Consider the following 19,630-nt stretch of genomic DNA (forward strand, 5'->3'; position numbering starts at 1 on the left):
TTATGAACGTTGTGGTTAGCCCTAAGGGATTGGGAAGCCATTCTCTGGCTGTAGAGCTAAGTTCTGTCACATGTATGTTGGCTTCAGCAGGAACTGAGGCTTAGGAATAATGACCACAAGCTTGATAAAATGCCCCGAGTCTGGGGGTGCCAGACTCTGAACAGGTTGTGGACTCTGCCCAAGGAACCACCTCTTATGTTGGGTTTCTTTAACCATTGTGTAGTTTAATGCTGTGCCCATTCTGCTCTTTTCCAGAGTGACTTTCCAACCAGGATGTCCCTTGTGGTCTGATGTTTGTTTTCAAGACATCTCTCTGGGTGACTAGAAATCAGAAGTGGACTACCGGGACAAGACACAGATCCAAGAGCCAGCAGGCCCGCCAGGGACCTTCTCTGGCCACCACCTTGGAAGATTTGCTGATCTTTGCTTTGGCAAGGGGTGGGGGGCAGCCTTTCAGGGAGGCTGATTCCAAACCTCAGTGTATATCTAACTAGTATGAGAAACTTAGGAAGATGACTACGTGTGAGAACATTCCCACACATGGAGTGTCTCACTCACTGAGTTCATCCTGCCTGATGTTCTTCCTTAGCCGAACCAGGATTCCTTTTCCAATTCTGAAAGGGAGTTAGCTCCGGACTGCTAATCCCTCGAAAATGCCTCTGCCTACAGTATGTTCTTCTATACCTTCTGTGCTGTGCTTAGAGACAGAAGAACTTAATAGTACTGTTAGAAGAAGGCCTTGTACTGACAACGGAAGATAGCTTTGGGCAAAATATACCTTTTATCCCCATTTCCTCCCAGTCACTAGTCAATGACTATTGTTACGCACAAATCAGAAGGCCTTTGGTGAGTTCAGTGACAGTGACCTGCTGGACAATCAGAGAAATGACTTCAGTTTGCTGTTCTGAATGACAGTTCTTGAGTGGCTGGAACAAGACAAAAGAGAGTATACTTTTTTTTTTTTTTTTTTTTTTTGAGAGTATACCTTTTTGAAAAGCTGTATAAGTGGTATTTTTTTTTCCATTCTGAGAACACAAACTGCTTTTTTTCTTTCCTCTGTGCACAGTGACATATGAGTCTTGGACATTAAGGGCTCTCCTCATCCTTCCTTCCCCTGGATTTTCCACAGGTTGGTGCCACCCATGGAGCCCCCCTCCCTCTGCACTCTGATTCAATTGTCATCAGGTGCCTTTTAATAAAGCTTAAAATACACATATAAAAGCAAAGAGGAAGGGGAAAAAAGGAGAAACAGTAACCTAAAATAAAGAATGATGAAAAAGAAGAGAAAAAGAATATATGATTTCATTATGTTCTGAATGCGGGCCATGTTCCCCACAAACTCTACTCAGTCTTCTCTGGTTTAGTACTTCATTTACCATGAGTTGTTTCTGCCATTCCAGCTCTGTTATTCCAGGACACCAGAGATGTGTGGAGCACGTATCTCTGCCTCACTAGGCTGCTGCTCTAGATGCTTTGGGAAATGAGTGATATTGCTCTTAGGAAGGAGGAGCACTTCCTATTCCCACTCTTGCCAAAATGATAGATTTTACCTAAATCCCAAAGCTAGATATCTCTGGATTTTGTAATTTGTATAGATTGCAAAAAATGGCCACAACTACTTCCCTTCTCATCAAGAGGTGCAGTCTGTTTCTCTACCCCTCGAATCTGGGATTGGCTGTGTGATTTGATTTGACCAGTGGCCCAAAACAAATGTAACACAAGCAGAGACTTGAAAAATTCTCTGGCTATCCCCACTGCATGATGAGGAAAAAAGGCCCAATAGCCCTTACACCCTGACAGTCTGTCAAGTCTCAGCTGATTGCAAACACAGGCGTGACCCAGCCAAGACTGACAAAAGAACTGCCTAGCTGAGCCCAGCCCAAACTGCTGATTCCTACTCAAGGCATGAGAAGTTGGTGCACCCTTTAAATGTCTGTTTCTCTTCAAGGAAAAGCTGACCGTTTCTTCTTGTCTGGATGTTCAGCCCTTACTCCCTGACTCCATCTAACCTTAGGTGTTATCACAGTCTCCACTTCCTTTGGCAAACGTTTGCCAGAGCTTTTCATCCCACACCATTATGGTGGGACACATGGTTGGATCAAATCAACGCAGGACAGTGATGCTTGGCCTCCCAGTACTGGTCAATTTTCTATTTTTTAGTCCATGGGCAACCTATGAAGGCTTCTTGTTCAACATCTCCTTGGTCTCCAGAACCACCTGACTGGAGCTGGGCCCTATTCTCAGAGCACCATTCCACTGGTATCCATTTACTTCATGGCACTTCTAAAACAGTCCTACGTTTGCAATGAAATAAAGAAGTGGCTGGTGAGGATCAGAAGGATGAGTTGATATCAACTCATGCTTGGAGGAGACTTGGCCTACCAAAGGACTTTGCAGTGGCTTTGGCCTAAGAGGAACCAGGGACAGTTCAGCCCAGTGCTGGCACTTCCAAGGGCAGGAAGACACAAGCCATAACCCTGGTGCTGAATCTTAGACTTGCTGGTGTCCCTGGCCTCTGAGAGCTAGGTCTAGTCTGTTTGGGCCCCAGTTCAGATGGAAAGGATGATTAAACATCGTCATTTCTTAGTCACCAGCTTTGGATTTTAACTTGCTCAGGCAATTCTGGAGAATATTGGGTAGCTTCAGAGGCTATTCTCTCTTCACACTGAGCACTGTGTCAGGCTTCTCTCCACCAAAGAGCCCCATAGCACCAGCTGCAGAGACCAGACATATTGCTTTTGTTAGCCGAGGGCATGTAGGATTTTGGAGAAAGTTAGGGGAGTCATGGGAAAGAATTATTAAAATTGGAAACCTGCAATCCCAAAGACAGCAAAAACGATGGACAGACAATGCAATCAAAACCATGAAGATAACAGGCTCCTGAAATAACCTGGGGATATAGGACCAGGTTGTCCTCTGTAGGGCTGCATAAATCACTCCCCGGAGAGAGAACACTGTTGTTTCTGGGTATGTGGATAGAGACAAGACTGGCTAGACAAGCAAAGGCAAAGCTGGCCATTCTCAGCACCGTGGCTTTTCTCAGTGGGTCTTCTTGTTTCTTCCCCGAGTAGCGTTTCCCACACAGGAAGGGCTTATACATATTAGCTTCCTTCCTAGGCTTTATTGGGGGTACAAAATAAGTCCTGTGTAAGAGATGATCTCTGTCCATTGGGACCCTGCAATTGAAAAGGGGAAATAAGACATGCCCAGGAAAGAAGTAGGAGGTTTTATGCATATAATGTGAAATACTGCTATGGATAAATTACAACAAACCCAGAGAATTAAAGTTTTTAAATTTAAATGGGTATATTTTGATATTTAAATGTTGTGTGTGTGTGTGTGTGTCAGTCCATTGTATTTTAAAGATAAACTCAGTGTTCTGCAAACCAGTATTAAAAAATCTGATTGAAAGAGGTGAATTAAGATGGAGAGGGGTACAACGCAGAAGGCCCAGTGGGATGATGGCAGGAGCTGCTGTTTGCTTGTGAGTCACAGCTGAGTCAGGGATATGTCGTCGGGAAAGTGGATGCAGGTGGCTGGAGGTATCCCGCAGAACAGCTTCTTTAGGTGATACATAGATTCACTAGGAAGCTGGGGACATTTGCCATGGACCTGATGATACATGTCAGCTGTTCCATGCAAGCATGTTCACAGGGGCGCTCTGCCTCTGCTTGACCAGGGCCTCAGTTCTGCAGCCGTGAGTGCTACTGGCCACCCTCCGTAACACACAGAAAGTCTGGCACAGATAATGGGCGTCTCATCTCGCTTCACGTGATCCTCACTTCTGCACCTGGCATGGGACTGGGGGTAGAAAGGGGCTGACACTGTAGCCCGAGGCACTCCATGCTGAAAACACCTAGCCACATGTCTAAGTATTTCTAAATAATCTGAAAGATGTCATATAGGTCATCTGACTAGACTTTGGGGAGCGTTTGAGAGAAGCTGAAGTTGCAGGTACTATTGTAATCCAATCCCCCTTTTCTTTAAAGGTGAAGAAATAAACCAGCATTGCCATTAGTGAAGTTACAAATCTAATTAGGCTTTTAGATTTCAAGCCTGATCCTTTCTGCTGGATTAGTGTTTCCCCAGATTGCCTAAACTACAAATGACTTGATTGCTGTTGAAAATGTATTGTTGGGCCCTTCCTTGGAGATTGATTAGGTGGGTTCAGACGTCTTCTTACTCCCTTGGGGCAGGCAGTGGTGAAGCCCCCAGCAGTCTGGCTGTGATGATGGGGATCGGCTTGCCAGCGTCCAGAGGCAGGAGAACTGTGTGAGGCAGAGAGGGAAACTAGGAACACTCCCCAAGAGCCGGTTCTAGATGTTTCTAATCCTAGAATAGTGATCTGTTGTGACAATCTTAGATCTGACAACAAGAATTATAGGTAATTTTCTCATTCCCTTAATGTTATTCTGAGCAAAACTTAGATCATGAATAGAAGGAAATGGAAAAGGGAAATGGCAAATCATTTTTTGAAGCATTCAAATTATCAGCCTGGCTGGTCAACTCCCCCTTCCACCTTAAGACCCAAAGTGGGGTGGGCAAGAATAATAAAATCAGATTAGATGCTGCCAGAATCTTGCTAGAGTTCAAAACTGACTTACAGGATGTAGAGATCCAAATTCACCAAAATAGTACCCTGGGTACTTAAAGTCCTAGAGGAAGAGTGCCTAGTTTTTTTGTTTTTTGTTTTTTTCCTGCCAGGATCCTACCTCCTAGTCACCTGGAACGCTGATCCATGGAGCTTTAAGTAAGGAGTTTTACTATCAGAGTGAGAACGGAGATAATGTTGTGCTGTTTTAAGCAGTATCCCGAGTTTTGGCACTGCCTGAGGGTGATAAGTTTAATACTAATGTATTTGTGTTATTTTTATGGTATATCACTGTTTACAGAGCACTTTCACAGGCATTATAGCCTTTGATCCTCCCAACACCCTCCTCCCTCTGTCTGTGTAGGGTTCTTCCCAGACGATCCTGCAACCCCCCCCAGGACTGGTATCTGACTGGTCTGCACCTGGTGCAGAGTCCTGGCCCCCGTGCTCACCCACACGCGGCCAGCAGCGGGGAGGCTGTGAAGACTGGCAGTGAGGGCTGCTTCATGCTGCCCACCCCACTCCTCCACTGCGGCTCTGCACGAGAGCCAGCTTCCCTCAAGGATGGTTTCTGGTTTCATTAGCTGTGCTGTGAGGAGAAAAGGCTTGGACAAAAATATACTTCAGATTCCTTCTTGAAGAGGAACTTCTGAGCCAAACTACAAATTCATCTAAACTCAGAATTCTAGGGCTTGGGGGCAACCTGCTTAGAAGTGAACTATCTGGCACCTCCACTGCATTTGGGGATTTTAGGCAGAGCTAGGAGGGACTAGATGTAGAAGGAGACGATGCAGCTCTAACAGTTAGAAGCTTTGTTAGAGTTTCTTCCTGGGGCTGGACACAAGCCCATGTGACCCGACCCATCTCTTCCGGAAAAACCAAGAGAGACACAAATAACTTCGCTCTTACCTTGGCTTTAAGGAAAAGCCAGCTTATTAACAAAGCTATCAGACACTATCCCATGAGAATTTTCCTTTTGGGAATATACAAGAGGGGAATAGAAGGAAAAACAGGACAAGGGGTCAGAAATCTGTTGCTTGAGAGTTACCTGCCCAGTTATTTTGTGCCTTGTCTGTGGCATCAAAACTAAAATGTTGTATCACTGTTGCCCATGATTTTTTCAGTGTCAAACATATAAAGTGATTTTGCTTGTAATGTTTTACTCTAAATAAAGCATTTCACCTACATTTGTTACCAAGAGCTCCTAATTAACACAACTATGTTTAATCTGATCTGACATTAAATGACCTCAGCAGGGGGAAAAAAAATCATACACAACTGCCTCTGATTGTTTTAAATACTGTATTAGAGGGTTAAATACAGTGGGATTGTAGGGGAGGCAAGTACTAACAGAGCATAAATACGTTTTCACAGACTTTTTAAAATAATATTTTATTTATTTATTTATTTAAAGAGAGACACAGGTGGAGGGAGAAGCAGGCTCCCTGCAGGGATCCTGACACAGGACTCAATCCCAGGATCCCAGGATCACGCCCTGAGCTGAAGGTAGACTCTTAACCACCGAGCCACCCAGGCATCTGTTTTCACAGACTTTCATATGCTATGTATGGCCCGGATAGATTCTAGTGCCATTCTCGCTGCTCTCCACAGACTAACATTCAGGAGAGTATGAGCAGTAGGAAAGACGGTGGGCAAGGTGATGGTACCTAGCTCATTTTCATGATGGGCACAAGGATCTGCCTGCTAGAAATGGGGGAGGAAGGAAGCTATTTGTGGGAGGACATTTGAAGTTCCAAAGAGATCTGAAAAATCTTTGTTAGCAAAAGAAAGGATAACTACCTTGGGGACATACTAATCCTTTCTTATGAGAGAGACCCTACCAAGGGAGTCCTAGATTTTAGTTCTGGTTGAATAGAAAGCCTATCCTTGCTGGAAGCATATGGACTCAATTCTGTTAGTAGTTACCTTAAAAATGTTCACTTGAAGATAGACTCCGAAGCGATTTAACTCTGACTACCTCCTCTGGACTTTTGATTTTGTCCATTGTTTTCACTTTATCTTGCCTTTTCAGCTTTATAAAATATTGTCTAGAAAAAATACAATATTGATTTATATATCTACATGTTTTCTCCACACATCTTTTCTTTCTGCATTTCAGATCTTCTTTTGAAATCTTTTCCCTTCTTTCTGAAGTTTTCTCTAGTAGTGGTCTTCCGGTAGGATGCTGTGTCCATTTTTGTTTATCTAAAACAAAGGCTTTACATCATTCTTGTTCTTGAAAGATAATTTTACCGAGTATGCAACTTTAGACTAATAGTTATTTTCCTTTGGCACACTGAAGATATTAGTCTAATCTCTTCTGACTTTTGCTGTTGCTTGTAAGTCAGTTACCAATCTAATTATCCTTCCTTTGTATCTGTCTTGTTTCTCTGGCTGTTTTTAAGATTTTCTTTTTGTCTCTTGTGTTCTTTGGTTTAATTAACATGGTGTTGATTTCTTTTTTTATTCAGATTGGGATTTGTTGTGCTCCCTGAATCTGTGGGTTGGATTTTCCATTAATGATGGTAAACTCTTACTTATTAATATGTCAAGTATGTCTTCTCTTTAAGCTCTCTTTTGATGATTCCAGCTAAATGTATGTTAGGCCTTTTTATACTATCCTCCATATTGCTTAATCTGTCTTTTGTCTTTTTCATCTGTCTTTCTGTGCTGTATTCTGGGTAATTCCGTCAAGTTTATCTTCTAGTTCACTATTTTTCTCTTCAAGTGGCTCTAATCTTGAGTTTTAATTTCAATTCAAAATTTTTCATTTCTAAAAGTTCACTTTAGTTCTTTTTCAAATTTTCATGGTCATTGTTGATACTGTCCTGCTCCTTAATCTTTTAATCTTTTTTTTTTTTAAGATTTTATTTATTCATGAGACACAGAGAGAGAGAGAGAGAGAGAGAGAGGCACAGACACAGGCAGAGGGAAAAGCAGGCTCCACACAGGGAGCCCGACGCAGGACTCGATCCTGGTATTCCAGGATCAGGCCCTGGGTTTAAGGCTGTGCTAAACCACTGAGCCACCCAGGCTGCCCCCTGCTCCTTAATCTTGTAGACAATTCCCTCTTATTTCTTTGACTATGTTAAGTGTACTAATTTTATACTTTATACCCAGTTATTCTTTCTGCAATCTTTATAGGTTTTTGAAGTTCATTAGTTCTGTTAACTCTCACTTATGGTTTCTTATTTCCTTATACATTTTGTAGTTTTTAAATTATGTTTGGTAGAATGCCATACTGTATGGATACCAGTGAAGAAAGACCTTTCTTGCTCCTTACCTGTCTTCCTTCTCTCCATAATGACTCTACGTATACACGGTAGGACCTTCTTTGGAGGGTCCAAGAGAAATGAGTAATTGAGTGAAGAGGGAATGGAAGTGCTAAGTGAGATAAACCTAGAAGGTACATGAATTTCTTTCTAAGCAAGCTTCTAGACTAAAATGAGCCTAAGAGGGATGCCTGGATGGCTAAGCAGTTAAGCATCTGCCTTTGGCTCAGGGCATGGTCCCGGAGTCCTGGGATCGAGTCCCACATCAGACTCCCTGCATGGAGTCTGCTTCTCCCTCTGCTTGTGTCTCTGCCTCTCTCTGTGTGTCTCTCATGAATGAATAAATAAAATCTTTAAAAATAAATAAATACAAATAAAATGAGCCTAAGATAAAAGAGAACAAAAAGCTTTAACTTTACGTATTGTTCATAGTTTGATCATTTTATAATGAGTCACTATTTTAATAATTTGGGGGGTTAAAAGCAAACTGAAGTCCATTTACCAGTCAAAAGTGACCAAAAACATTATGGATTATCCAGATTTTATTCAAGAAGCAAGGAAGAACTAGACCCATGGGCTGGATCAAAATTAGACAGTTGTGGAGAAAAAATATTTTATGTTTGCACCTATTGATTCCCATTTGTTTAATGTAAAAAATCATATTTTTATATTCATTCAATTTAAGAAATAAAGAACCAGGCTTAACTAGGTTTCAGAAAGGTTCTGAAAAATCTTGACGATACATCCTAATAATACTCATCACACCATTTAGGTGAAAGACTTTCGGCTGAATTTAGTTTTAAGCATTTCCTGAAAACTTGTTAGGTGGTCTGAGATGACTCACCAAATATGGCAGGAGGCTTAGAGGTAGCCGGCAAGCCCAACTCTAGAGAAGGGCAGTGGGTTAGCCTGACACGCCATCTAGTGGCACACATCCAAGGAACTACCTCTGGTACTAACTTTCCAGGATTCAAGGTATTAGAGGTGTTCTTCACATTGTTCATGAGGTATAGACTTTTTGTTTTTCTTTTTTTTAAAGATTTTATTTATTTATTCATGAGAGACACACACAGAGAGGCAGAGACATAGGCAGAAGCAGCGTCCATGCAGGGAGCTCAATGCAATTGAGCTCAATTGATTCTGGATCTCTGGGATCACGTCCTGAGCTGAAGGCAGACCTCAACCGCTGAGCCACCCATGAGGTGTAGTCTTAAAAAGTCATGTATGAATTCACTTTTGGCAAATAAAATTCAAGTATATTAGGAGTTATTTATTTAGAAGTGATAAGTTTTTCTGTATGTTTTTCAAGTTTTAGATCTTCCCATATTATCTTTTCAGGGCAGACTTTTGTGGATCCCATGTGGGGAATATCTCATGTTTCTTCCTTGGGACCAAGTGGGAATGAGGCACTTGCCTTCTTTGATTTAAAGCTATTTTAGGATCCCTGGGTGGCGCAGCGGTTTGGCGCCTGCCTTTGGCCCAGGGCGTGGTCCTGGAGACCCGGGATCGAATCCCACGTCGGGCTCCCGGTGCATGGAGCCTGCTTCTCCCTCTGCCTGTGTCTCTGCCTCTCTCTCTCTCTCACTGTGTGCCTATCATAAATAAATAAATAAAAAATTAAAAAAAAATAAAGCTATTTTAAAGTGTGTTTTTAACACCATTGAATTACAAGTCTTTTCTGAAGTCAGATCAGACTTTGATACTACAGAGTTATAGTGAAGCCAGTTTCTCATTAACAAGCAAAAATTATGTCACTGAAATGTGCAACCAAATAGTCCATTGCCTGGCCTTTGGCCATAGAAAGATGAATCTCTCTTTCTCTCTCTCTCTGTCTCAAAAATAAGTAGAGAAGATTCTGTCGTCTCATATTAAAATACTTTAAATACAACCCTTGCTCTCAGGAGATGTGTTCTTGTATTTTGTTTATATATCTTGTGCAACAGCCCAGCACCAATATATTCTTCCTGGCTCACTTTGTTTTTTTCTGGAGATGTTCATTCTCCAGCAGAGCAAAGCCAAAAAGATATATGTGCTGACTTCTGTTTACCACTGTTCTTATAAAAGATCTTTGTTTAACTGAATGGAATTCATTTATAATAGATATACTAGCATCCTTCCTCAATCACAGCCTCTTGGTGTTGCTGCTACCATCCTGGAACCGGCTTTTCTCATTCCTTCATGACAGGGAGACATAAAGTTCCAGCTGAGGTTTTTCCTTTAGCAGTGATATTAGTCAAAAATCTTTTGGTTGCAAATGACAGAAAGCCAACTCAGACTAGCTGGAAAAAAAAAAAAAGGAGGGAATGGAGGTAGTTTATTAGAAAGATCCTGGTGTAGTTCATGAAATGGAAGAAGAGCAGTAGTAATGAGAGGAAATCTGGGTTTAATGTAGTCAGTTCTATGTCCACCACTCACATCTCCTTATCTTTTTATATCTATATTTTTTCCCAGTAAGGACAGACCTTCTCTACAAGGCAGGAATAAAGACACTAGCAGTCCAGGAGTCACACTTTTCCAGCTTATGTGACAAGACAGATGAAAGGCCTTACTCAAGAGAACAATGAGGAAAGGCTGTGATTGACCCATAGTAAGTCATGTGCCCATCTTTGACCTAATCTTTGCAGCCGGAAAGATAGCAAGTCCACTATGACTAGGAAGATGAGATTCTGTGAAGGACTGGAGAGTGGGATGGGAACATTTCTCCAAAGAAGAGAGGGGAGTATTGATAGAAGTGGGAAATGGGATGCTGCGTAAATCAAACACAATAACAGGTATCCACTACTATATCCAAAAAGAGTCTTTCATTTCTTATTTAAATTAAATTTAGTTAACATAAAATATATTATTAGTTTCAGGGATAGAATTTAGTGATTCCTCAGTTATATATAATACCCAGTGCTTATTACATCAAGTACCCTTGCTATAAAGGTCATCACCCAGTTACTCCATCCCCTACCCACCACCCCTCCAGCAACCCTCAGTGTGTTCCCTAAGAGTTTCTTAGGGTTTGCCTCCCTCTCTGTTTTCATTTTACTTTACTTTTCCTTCTCTTCCCTATGTTCATCTGTTTGGTTTCTTAAATTCCACACGAGTGAAATCATACAGTATTTGTCTTTCTCTAACTAATACATATTTCACCTGCATAATACCCTCTAGTTCCATCTACCTTGTTGCAAATGTCAAGATTTCATTCTTTTTGATGGCTGAGTAATATTCCATTGTATATATACCATATCTTCTTTATCCATTCATCTGTCGATGGACATCTGGGCTCTTTCCATAGTTTGGCTATTGTGGACATGGTTATAAATATTGGGGCGCAGGTGCCCCTTTGAATCATGATGTTTGTATCCTTTGGATAAATACTTAGAAATGCAATTGTTGGGTCATAGCAATTTTTAACTTTTTGAAGAACCTCCATACTGTTTTCCAGAGGAGCTGCACCAGTTTGCATTCCCACCAACAGTATCAGAGGGGTCCCCTTTCTATGCATCCTTACTAATGCTGTTGTTTCTCGAGATATTAAATTTAGCTATTCTGTCCAGTGTGAGATGGTATCTCATTGTAATTTAGATTTGTATTTCCCTGATGCTGAGTGATGTTAAGCATTTTTTCATTTGTCTGTTAGCCATTAGCATTTAATTCATTTACATTCAGAGTATTATTTTTTAAAATTAGTTTCAGAGGTAGAATTTAGTGATTCATCAGTTGCATATAACACCCAATGCTCATTACATCAAGTGTCCTCCTTAATGCCCATAACCCAATTATCCCTTCCCTCCATCCGCCTCCCTTCCAGCAACCCTCAGTTTGTTTCCTGGAGTTCAGCATCTCTTATTATGGTTTGCCTCCCTCTCAATTTTTATCTTATTTCCTTTTTCAGAGTAATTATTGAAAAATATTAATTTAGTGCCATTGTATTACTTGTAAAGTTACTGTTCCTATAGACTCTGTTCCTTTCTGGTCTTTGCTTTTGGTCTTTCAGCTCAAAGGGTCTACTTAATATTTCTTGCAGGGATGGTTTAGTGTTCACAAATTCTTTTTATTTTATTAATTTATTCATGAAAGACACACAGAGAGAGAGGCAGAGATACAGGCATAGGGAGAAGCAGGCTCCATGCAGGGACCCCGATGCGGGACTCAATCCCAGGACCCTAGGATGACACCCTGGGCCGAAGGCAGGCACTATACTGCTGAGCCACCCAGGGATCCCCAGTGTTCACAAATTCTTTTAGTTTTTGGTTGTCTTGGAAACTCTTTATCCCTCCTTCTATTCCAAATGACAGCCTTACTGGATAAAGTATTCTTGGCTGTGTATTTTTCCCACTTAGCATGTTGAATATATCATGCCAGTCCTTTCTAGCCTGCCAGGTCTCTCTGGACAGGTCTGTACCAGCCTCATGTGTCAACCCTTGCAGGTTAAGGGTTAACCCTTTTGTCTGAGATACTTTCAGGTTTTTCTCTTTATGGTTTGCAAATTTCACTATAATCATGTTGTACTCTTGAGCTATTTTTGTTGATCTTGAGGGGGTTCTCTGTGCCTCTTGGACTTGAATGCCTATTTTCTTCCCCAGATTAGGGAAGTTCTCAGCTATAATTTGTTCAAATAAATATTCTGCCCTTTTATTTTCCCACAACCCCCACTCTTCTTCTGAGCCTCTTACTCCTATAATATGGACAATATTTCACTTTATGGAAATGCTGAGTTCCCTATGTCTACCTTTATCATCTAACAGTTTTCTCTTTCTTCTTTTCAGCTTCCTAATTTTCCATAATTTTATCTTCTATATCACTGATTCACTCTTCTGCTTCATTCATCCTCAGTTTTACGGCCTCCACTTGGGACTACATCTTGGTCATAGCATTTTAATTTCAGCCCAACTAGATTTTAGTTCTTTTATCTCTATAGTAAGGGATTTTCTAGTGTCTTCTATGCTTTTTTAAAGCTCAGCTAGTATCTTTATAATCATCATTTTAAATTCTAGTTCAGACATCTTACTTAAATCTGTATTGATTAAATCCCTGGCTGTGAGTACTACCTCCTGTTCTTTCTTTTAGGGTGAATTCTGCATCTCATCATCTTGTCCAGAAAGGAAAGGAATAAAGGGAAAGAAAAAACTCCCAAAACAACAACAACAACAAATCCTGGGCATGTTTCAGTCTTCTTATTAAAAGAATCTAGTTCCCAAAATAAGAAAGAAAAAGATATATACATATAAAAATAAAATAAAATGAAATAAAACCACAAATATATATGTGTGTATAATATATGTATAGGGATGCCTGGATGGCTCAGTGGTTGAGCATCTGCTTTTGGCTCAGGTCATGATCCCGGGGTCCTGGGATCAAGCCCCACATCAGGCTCTCCATAGGGAGCCTGCTGCTCCCTCTGCCTCTCTGTGTGTCTCTCATGAATACATAAATACAGTCTTTTTAAAAATAAAGTATATATAAAAATTAAAAAGCATTAAAAAATGCTTTATATGTATATAGTGGCCCTAGTGGAAATGGGTCTCCAGGGTGCAGGGAGGTAGGGCTTGATGTAAGCGGCTCTGGACTCCACTAGGTTGTGCTCCCTGAAGGCTTTCAGCACTGTTGGGATGGGGGGATGCATATGGCTGAGCCCACCAATCTAGCCCCACTTCAGTGAGCCCTCACAGAAGGGCAATCAATCACTCTTGTCTCCCAGTTTCTGTCAAAACTCTGTGTTCACCCTGCCTGTATCCAGGCTTCTTTCTTTTCTTTTCTTTTCTTTTCTTTTCTTTCTTTCTTTCTTTCTTTCTTTCTTTCTTTCTTTCTTTCTTTCTTTCTTTCTTTCTTTTTTCTTTCTTTCTTTCTTCTTTCTTTCTTTCTTTCTTTCTTTCTTTCTTTCTTCTTTCTTCTCTTTCTTTCTTTCTCTTTCTTTTCTTTCTTCTCTTTCTTTCTTTCTTTCTTTCTTTCTTTCTTTCTTCTTTTCTTCTTTCTTCTTTCTTTTTTTTCTTTCTTTCAAATCTCAGGTAGCTGAGTTTCAAAACTCCAAACTTTGGGGATTCCTGAGGCACATACCTGTACTTTTCTTCCCAGGGAGGGTCTCTCCATGCTTCTGCCTTTTGCTGGACCCATACCAAGAAAGCAGTTGAACAACTGTGCAGTGGTTCACAGTTAATGGCAACACAGAGCAAAAAGCCAGCACCTACACTCACTGTTCTCAGCCAGTTTCCATGCTCCTATGCCTGGGAACAGTGCAACACTTAGGTACCACCTGTTCTTGTGCCCAGGGAATCCTCATATCACAGTGTCACACCTGAGATTCCAGCCCACTTGGCCACCTGGGCACTCTACTTAGCAGAGTCTTGAAAGTTCCAATTTTGTACTCCTTTGCTTATAATGCTTTGTGGTAGCCTCCTTAAGCAGGCTCCTTCCCCGCCACCATATACTCAGCTATTCAAGTCTCTGCATCTCCTACCTTGCAAAAGGTGGCCACTTCCTACTTACAGACTAGCTGTATTTGTTTTCTCTGACCTCTGATTGATTTCTCAGGTGTTCAGAAAGATCTGATCACTATCTAGTTGTATTTGAGGGGCAAGATAAACTTAGGGTCCCCCTACTCCCCTACCATCTTAACTCCTCCTCCCCAAAACATTCTTCACCTATAGTCATAAAGGCCTAAACCACCCTCAGAACATCAGAGAGGCTGTTTTCACTGCAACTCATAAAAGAGTCCCACCAGCACCTTCCACATATTCTTAGGGTTATACTCAGCTCATTTCAAATTCAGAAATCCATCTCTGTGTTACTATGTTATTTAGGACTTTTCATCTCTTTCCAGGGTTATTTTCCTTTCTTCTATCCTACCTCCAATTCTATCCCATAATAATTCACCCTTTCTTTGTTGCCAGACGTTCTAGATTGTTTCAAGAAAAACACTTGATGTTGGGCAAGGGCTTTCCTCTTCCTCTCTTAATTCCATAGAACTGGGGACTTTTTGCTTCACGATCTACCTTTTCATTCTTTTCTGTTCAAGCAGGAAAGGGGAACTAACTGGGTTCTGGAGAATAGACAGTTCACCATGCCACATTTCACATTATAAAGCACTTTATCTTTTCTGGTCCCAAGTCCTGTTTCATTTCTTGTTCTCAGGGATGGCCAGCACCTCTTGTTCTCAGGGATGGTGCACTTGGGTAGAGTCATTTCTAGGCACCTTGGCTTCAGATAAAGCAGCATTCTTTAATGTGGTTCCTGGAAACCATGTTCCTTGGAACCCTCATTTGACTGTAATCTTTATGTATGTGTATGTGGCATTGGTCATGAAAAATTAGAACTGTGCCACCTCAAACCCCTAAGCCTTGACAGGACATTTTTATGACCAGAAAATACTGGTACATGCTATGGAAAGTTTATTGATAGATATATATCTATATCTATATCTATATCTATCTATATCTATATATATGTAATTTTTATGTTAAAATATGTGGTTTTTAAAATATATATTTAAAAAATACATTAAGTGCTTCTAAGCAACCAATATCTCACACTCCTCTGACTATAGATTACCCATGACATTACACTTTCTTTCCATTCCAGCATTTGATCCAGGAATTCAGACAAAATATTGAGCCCATTTTAACAAAAATTTTTAAAGATTTTATTTATTTATTAGAGACACAGAGAGAGAGAGAGAGAGAGAGGCAGAGACACAGGCAGAGGGAGAAGCAGACTCCATGCAGGGAGCCGGACGTGGGACTCGATCCCGGGTCTCCATGATCATGCCCTGGGTTGAAGGCAGCACTAAACCACTAAGCCACTGGGACTGCCCCCATTTTAACAAATTAAGAGTAATTTTTGATGTTACAATATTATTTTTTATTCAAGTATAATTAACACATAGTATTATATTAATTTCAGGTATACAATATAATGACTTAACAATTCTATACATTTCTCAGTGCTCATCACAATAAATGTACTCTTACTCCCCATCACCTATTTCACCCTCCCATCTCCACTCTGGTAACCATCAGTTTGTTCTCTGTATTTAATAGCCTGTCTTTTTGTTTGTCTCTTTTTTACTTTGTTTTGTTTCTTAAATTCTTCATGTAACTGAAATTATATTGTATTTGTCTTTCTGACTGACTTAGCATTATACTCTCTAGTTCCACCCATGTTGTTGCAAATGTCAAGTTTTCATTCCTTTTTATGGCTAAGTAATATTCCATGGTACCTACATAACACATCTTTATCCATGCATCAATTAATGGATACTTAGGTTGCTTCCATACTTTGGCTATAGTAAATAATGCTTCAATAAACACAATTATTTTTGAATTAGTGCTTTTGTTTTCTTTGGGTAAATAACCTGTAGTGAAACTCTGGATCATAGGGTAGGTAATTCCATTTTTAATTTTTGTTTTATTTAAAATTCAAGTTAGTTAACATATAGTACATTATTAATTTTAGGGTAGAATTTAGTGATTCATCAGTTGCATATAAGACCCAATGCTCATTACATCAAGTGCCCTCCTTATAGTCCATCAACCAATTACCCCATCCTCCCACCCACCACCCTTTCAGCAACCTTCAGTGTGTTCCCTAAAGTTAAGAATCTCTTATAGTTTGCCTTCCTCTCTGTTTTCATCCTATTTTACTTTTCCTTCCCTTCCCATCATTCTTTTTGATGGCTGAATAATATTCATATATATATTTCTCAATCTTTATCCATTCATCTGTTGATGGACATCTGTGCTCTTTCCATAGCTTGACTTATTGTGAATATTGTTGCTATAAGCATTGGGGTGCATGTGCCCCTTCAAATCCCTATGTTTGTATCCTTTGTATAAATGCCTAGTAATGCAATTGCTGGGTTGTAGGGTAGTTCTATTTTTAGCTTTTTTTTTTTTTAAAGATTTTTATTTATTCATGAGAGACACACACAGAGAGAGACAGAGACACAGGCATAGAGAGAAGCAGGCTCCATGCAGGGAGCCTGACGTGGGACTTGATCCCAGGTCTTCAGGATCACGCCCTGAGCTGAAGGCAGATGCTCAACCACTGAGCCACCTAGGCATCCCTATGTTTAGCTTTTTGAGGAATCTCCATACTGTTCCAGAGTGGCTGCACCAGTTTGCATTCCCACTGGCAGTGCACAAGGGGTCCTTTTTCTCTTCACCCTTACCAGCATTTGTTATTTTTTATGCTTTTGACACTAGCCATTCTGACAGGTGTAAAGTGATACCTCATTGTGGTTTTCATTTGAATTTACCTGATAATTAGTGATGTTGAGCATCTTTCCATGTGTCCAGAGCAGCAGAGTTTTGAAGGAAAAAAAATCTGTTTATTAAGAGTTCTTCCTTCCAGGGGAGTGAGCATCATGTACAGGTGTTCCTCATGAAAACTTGGTGAGTGCTCATTTTCCCAAGGAGATTTTTCAGATTTAAATAATTCTATTAAATGAAGGGATTTTCATAAACATCTAAACTCCGGCCACTCAGAATAGGTCATGGGGAATTTTGTAAAGGAAACCTCTTCTCCAGGCATTTGAGGGCTTTTGTGTCCACTTTCAGTGCTTCAGAGGAAAAAGTCTTTAAGAATTGGCAAACAACTCTTTATCATGGCAAACGTATCTCTCATTACAAGAAACTTCACACATTTTTATCTCTCAAGGAAATTCAGGACTAAATAAAATGTTTTAATTTCTTGACTTGAGGAGACCAGCATTTTTTAGAAAGCTGCCAAATGCTCCTCACAGTTTGAGAAAGAAAAAAGATTTTTACCTAAAGACTCTCAGTGTAAGAAATGTAAGGTATAAAAGGGAGCTACCTAGTTCTGCCTTATAGTAGAGGATGCCTAGCCCACACTGAGGATGGGGCACTGCACTGTGTGCCATGAACTGATGGGTTCCTGTACCCCTGGATCCAGGCAAAAGAAAACAAAACAAAAAGAAAAATAAAACTAGCAGCACACAGTTCACTCAAGAGGGCAAACCTGAATATTCTCACACAAGCCCCACTGCATTTTGATAACGTCCCTCAAATATGAAATTCTGTATGTGCAAATGTTTCCTAAGCAGAAAACTCAAATAACAAATATTGCATTAAAATCAAGATACAGGGATCCCTGGGTGGCGCAGCGGTTTGGCGCCTGCCTTTAGCCCAGGGCGCGATCCTGGAGATCCGGGATCGAATCCCACGTCGGGCTCCCGGTGCATGGAGCCTGCTTCTCCCTCTACCTGTGTCTCTGCCTCTCTCTCTCTCTCTGTGACTATCATAAATAAATTTTTAAAAAATCAAGATACATGGCAAGACTAAAGTCTGTGTCGCTCCCTGCTTAAAACTTTTCTGGCTCTCCACTGTCTTTTAAAAAAAGTAAAGTGACACAAAATCAAGTGCCTTAGAGCACACACAAGGTTCTCTGTGATCTGATTCTTTCCTGCCGTTGCAGCTTGATTGTCAGTTTCTACTTCTACTTCTCTATTTCTTTGCTATGCTCTCAGATGCGGAACCATTTGTAGGACTGGAATATACTGTGTTGTTTTACACTTTTGTGCCTTTATTGCAGAATGCCTTCCCTCTTTGTGCATTTTCTTATGCACACTTTAGGGTTTAGTTTGGGTGTCACATCCTCTGGGGAACCCTGCTCTCACCAGGCTGAGCTCAGTTTCATGCTCCCCAGCACTGTTCATCCTGTGGCTGCATTCAACACACTATTTCAACCTGATCTCTTTTTGTGTCTGTCCACCCACTGCAATGCAAGTTCTTTGAAAGTATTCTTTTTGAATCCTTCAAATCACTTTGGTGTATGGCACACCATAAGTTCTCCAATGTTAGTTTCACTAAACCAAAGCAAAATCATTTATGACATTCTGAAAGCTCTGACCTCAGGAGGGCTCGAGACCAGTAACTGCCATGTGGTTGAATGTGCCCAAACACTTTTACATCCAGGTCACATCTCAGCTAGTACAAATTATCTCAGTCACTTTAGGGCTTTCCTCTTTGCTATATGCTAGAGCAGAGCTTGGAAAATTTTTGAGAGGGACTTGCTTAGAAACTGCTCCCTTTCACAATGACGTACAAGCCTGGAGGGGTTTGCAGGGCAGGCGATGGGGATTGTTTTCACTTATAAGCCATAAGTAAGAGGCCAAAAATTTTGGAGGTAGATACATCTGAGGTTAGCACTGGCCTCAAGTGCTCAGCTCAACTGAGGATTAATATCCACAGAGGTTACTGAAGAGGCTGTGGCTTAGACATGAAGGAGGCGATGAGTCCAAAGGCCAGCTATTTGTATGTATTTTCACCAATGCCTAGACTAGGAATTACTACCCTCCAGTGCAAGAGAATCACACGAGAGTATAAGCTATGTATACAAGATAGAGACATTAGGATTAGACAACTGGGGAGCTTGGAAGACACCCTATCCAGGTCATGGGGAGGATGAAGCATGAACTACTAAGAAATATGCTCAGACTCTGTGTCTGCTATAGTCTCTGTGTCTGTTCCCTTCCTCTCCACTGTGTCTGAGCATCAATTTCTTTTAATCTGAAAGGCAACAAATCAGTATAATAGGTAGAAAATATCAAAGTTATGAGCACTCTTCAACTTTGTTCTCTTTCAGTGTACACCAATTTCTGAACAGCCAGCTCAGTGTCTGCAATTTCTAGTATCAAACAAGGTAATGTATCAGAGGATCCAGGCCTGGTTTCACTGATTCACACAGAAGGATCAGAGTGTAGGAAAGAAGAACACAAAGGATAATGTTCAAGATGAGCTAGAGAATTTGGAGAGTCAAACAC

General features: G+C 40.8%; 1 protein-coding gene across 3 annotated transcripts in view; it reads left to right on the forward strand.

Moving 5' to 3' along the window:
• ILDR2 (immunoglobulin like domain containing receptor 2) overlaps window positions 1-5,778 on the forward strand; it is a 61,105-nt gene extending 55,327 nt beyond the window's left edge. For all 3 annotated transcript variants that reach the window (XM_038542654.1, XM_038542656.1, XM_038542655.1), the window contains exon 10: window positions 256-5,778. In XM_038542654.1, the coding sequence (XP_038398582.1) occupies window positions 256-291 (36 nt within the window). In that variant the 3' untranslated portion in view covers window positions 292-5,778. The remainder of the gene's footprint in view (window positions 1-255) is intronic.
• Window positions 5,779-19,630: the final 13,852 nt, after the last annotated feature.

The sequence above is a fragment of the Canis lupus genome, chromosome 7 (genome assembly GCF_011100685.1).
Source record: "Canis lupus familiaris isolate Mischka breed German Shepherd chromosome 7, alternate assembly UU_Cfam_GSD_1.0, whole genome shotgun sequence".
Lineage (NCBI taxonomy): Eukaryota > Metazoa > Chordata > Mammalia > Carnivora > Canidae > Canis > Canis lupus.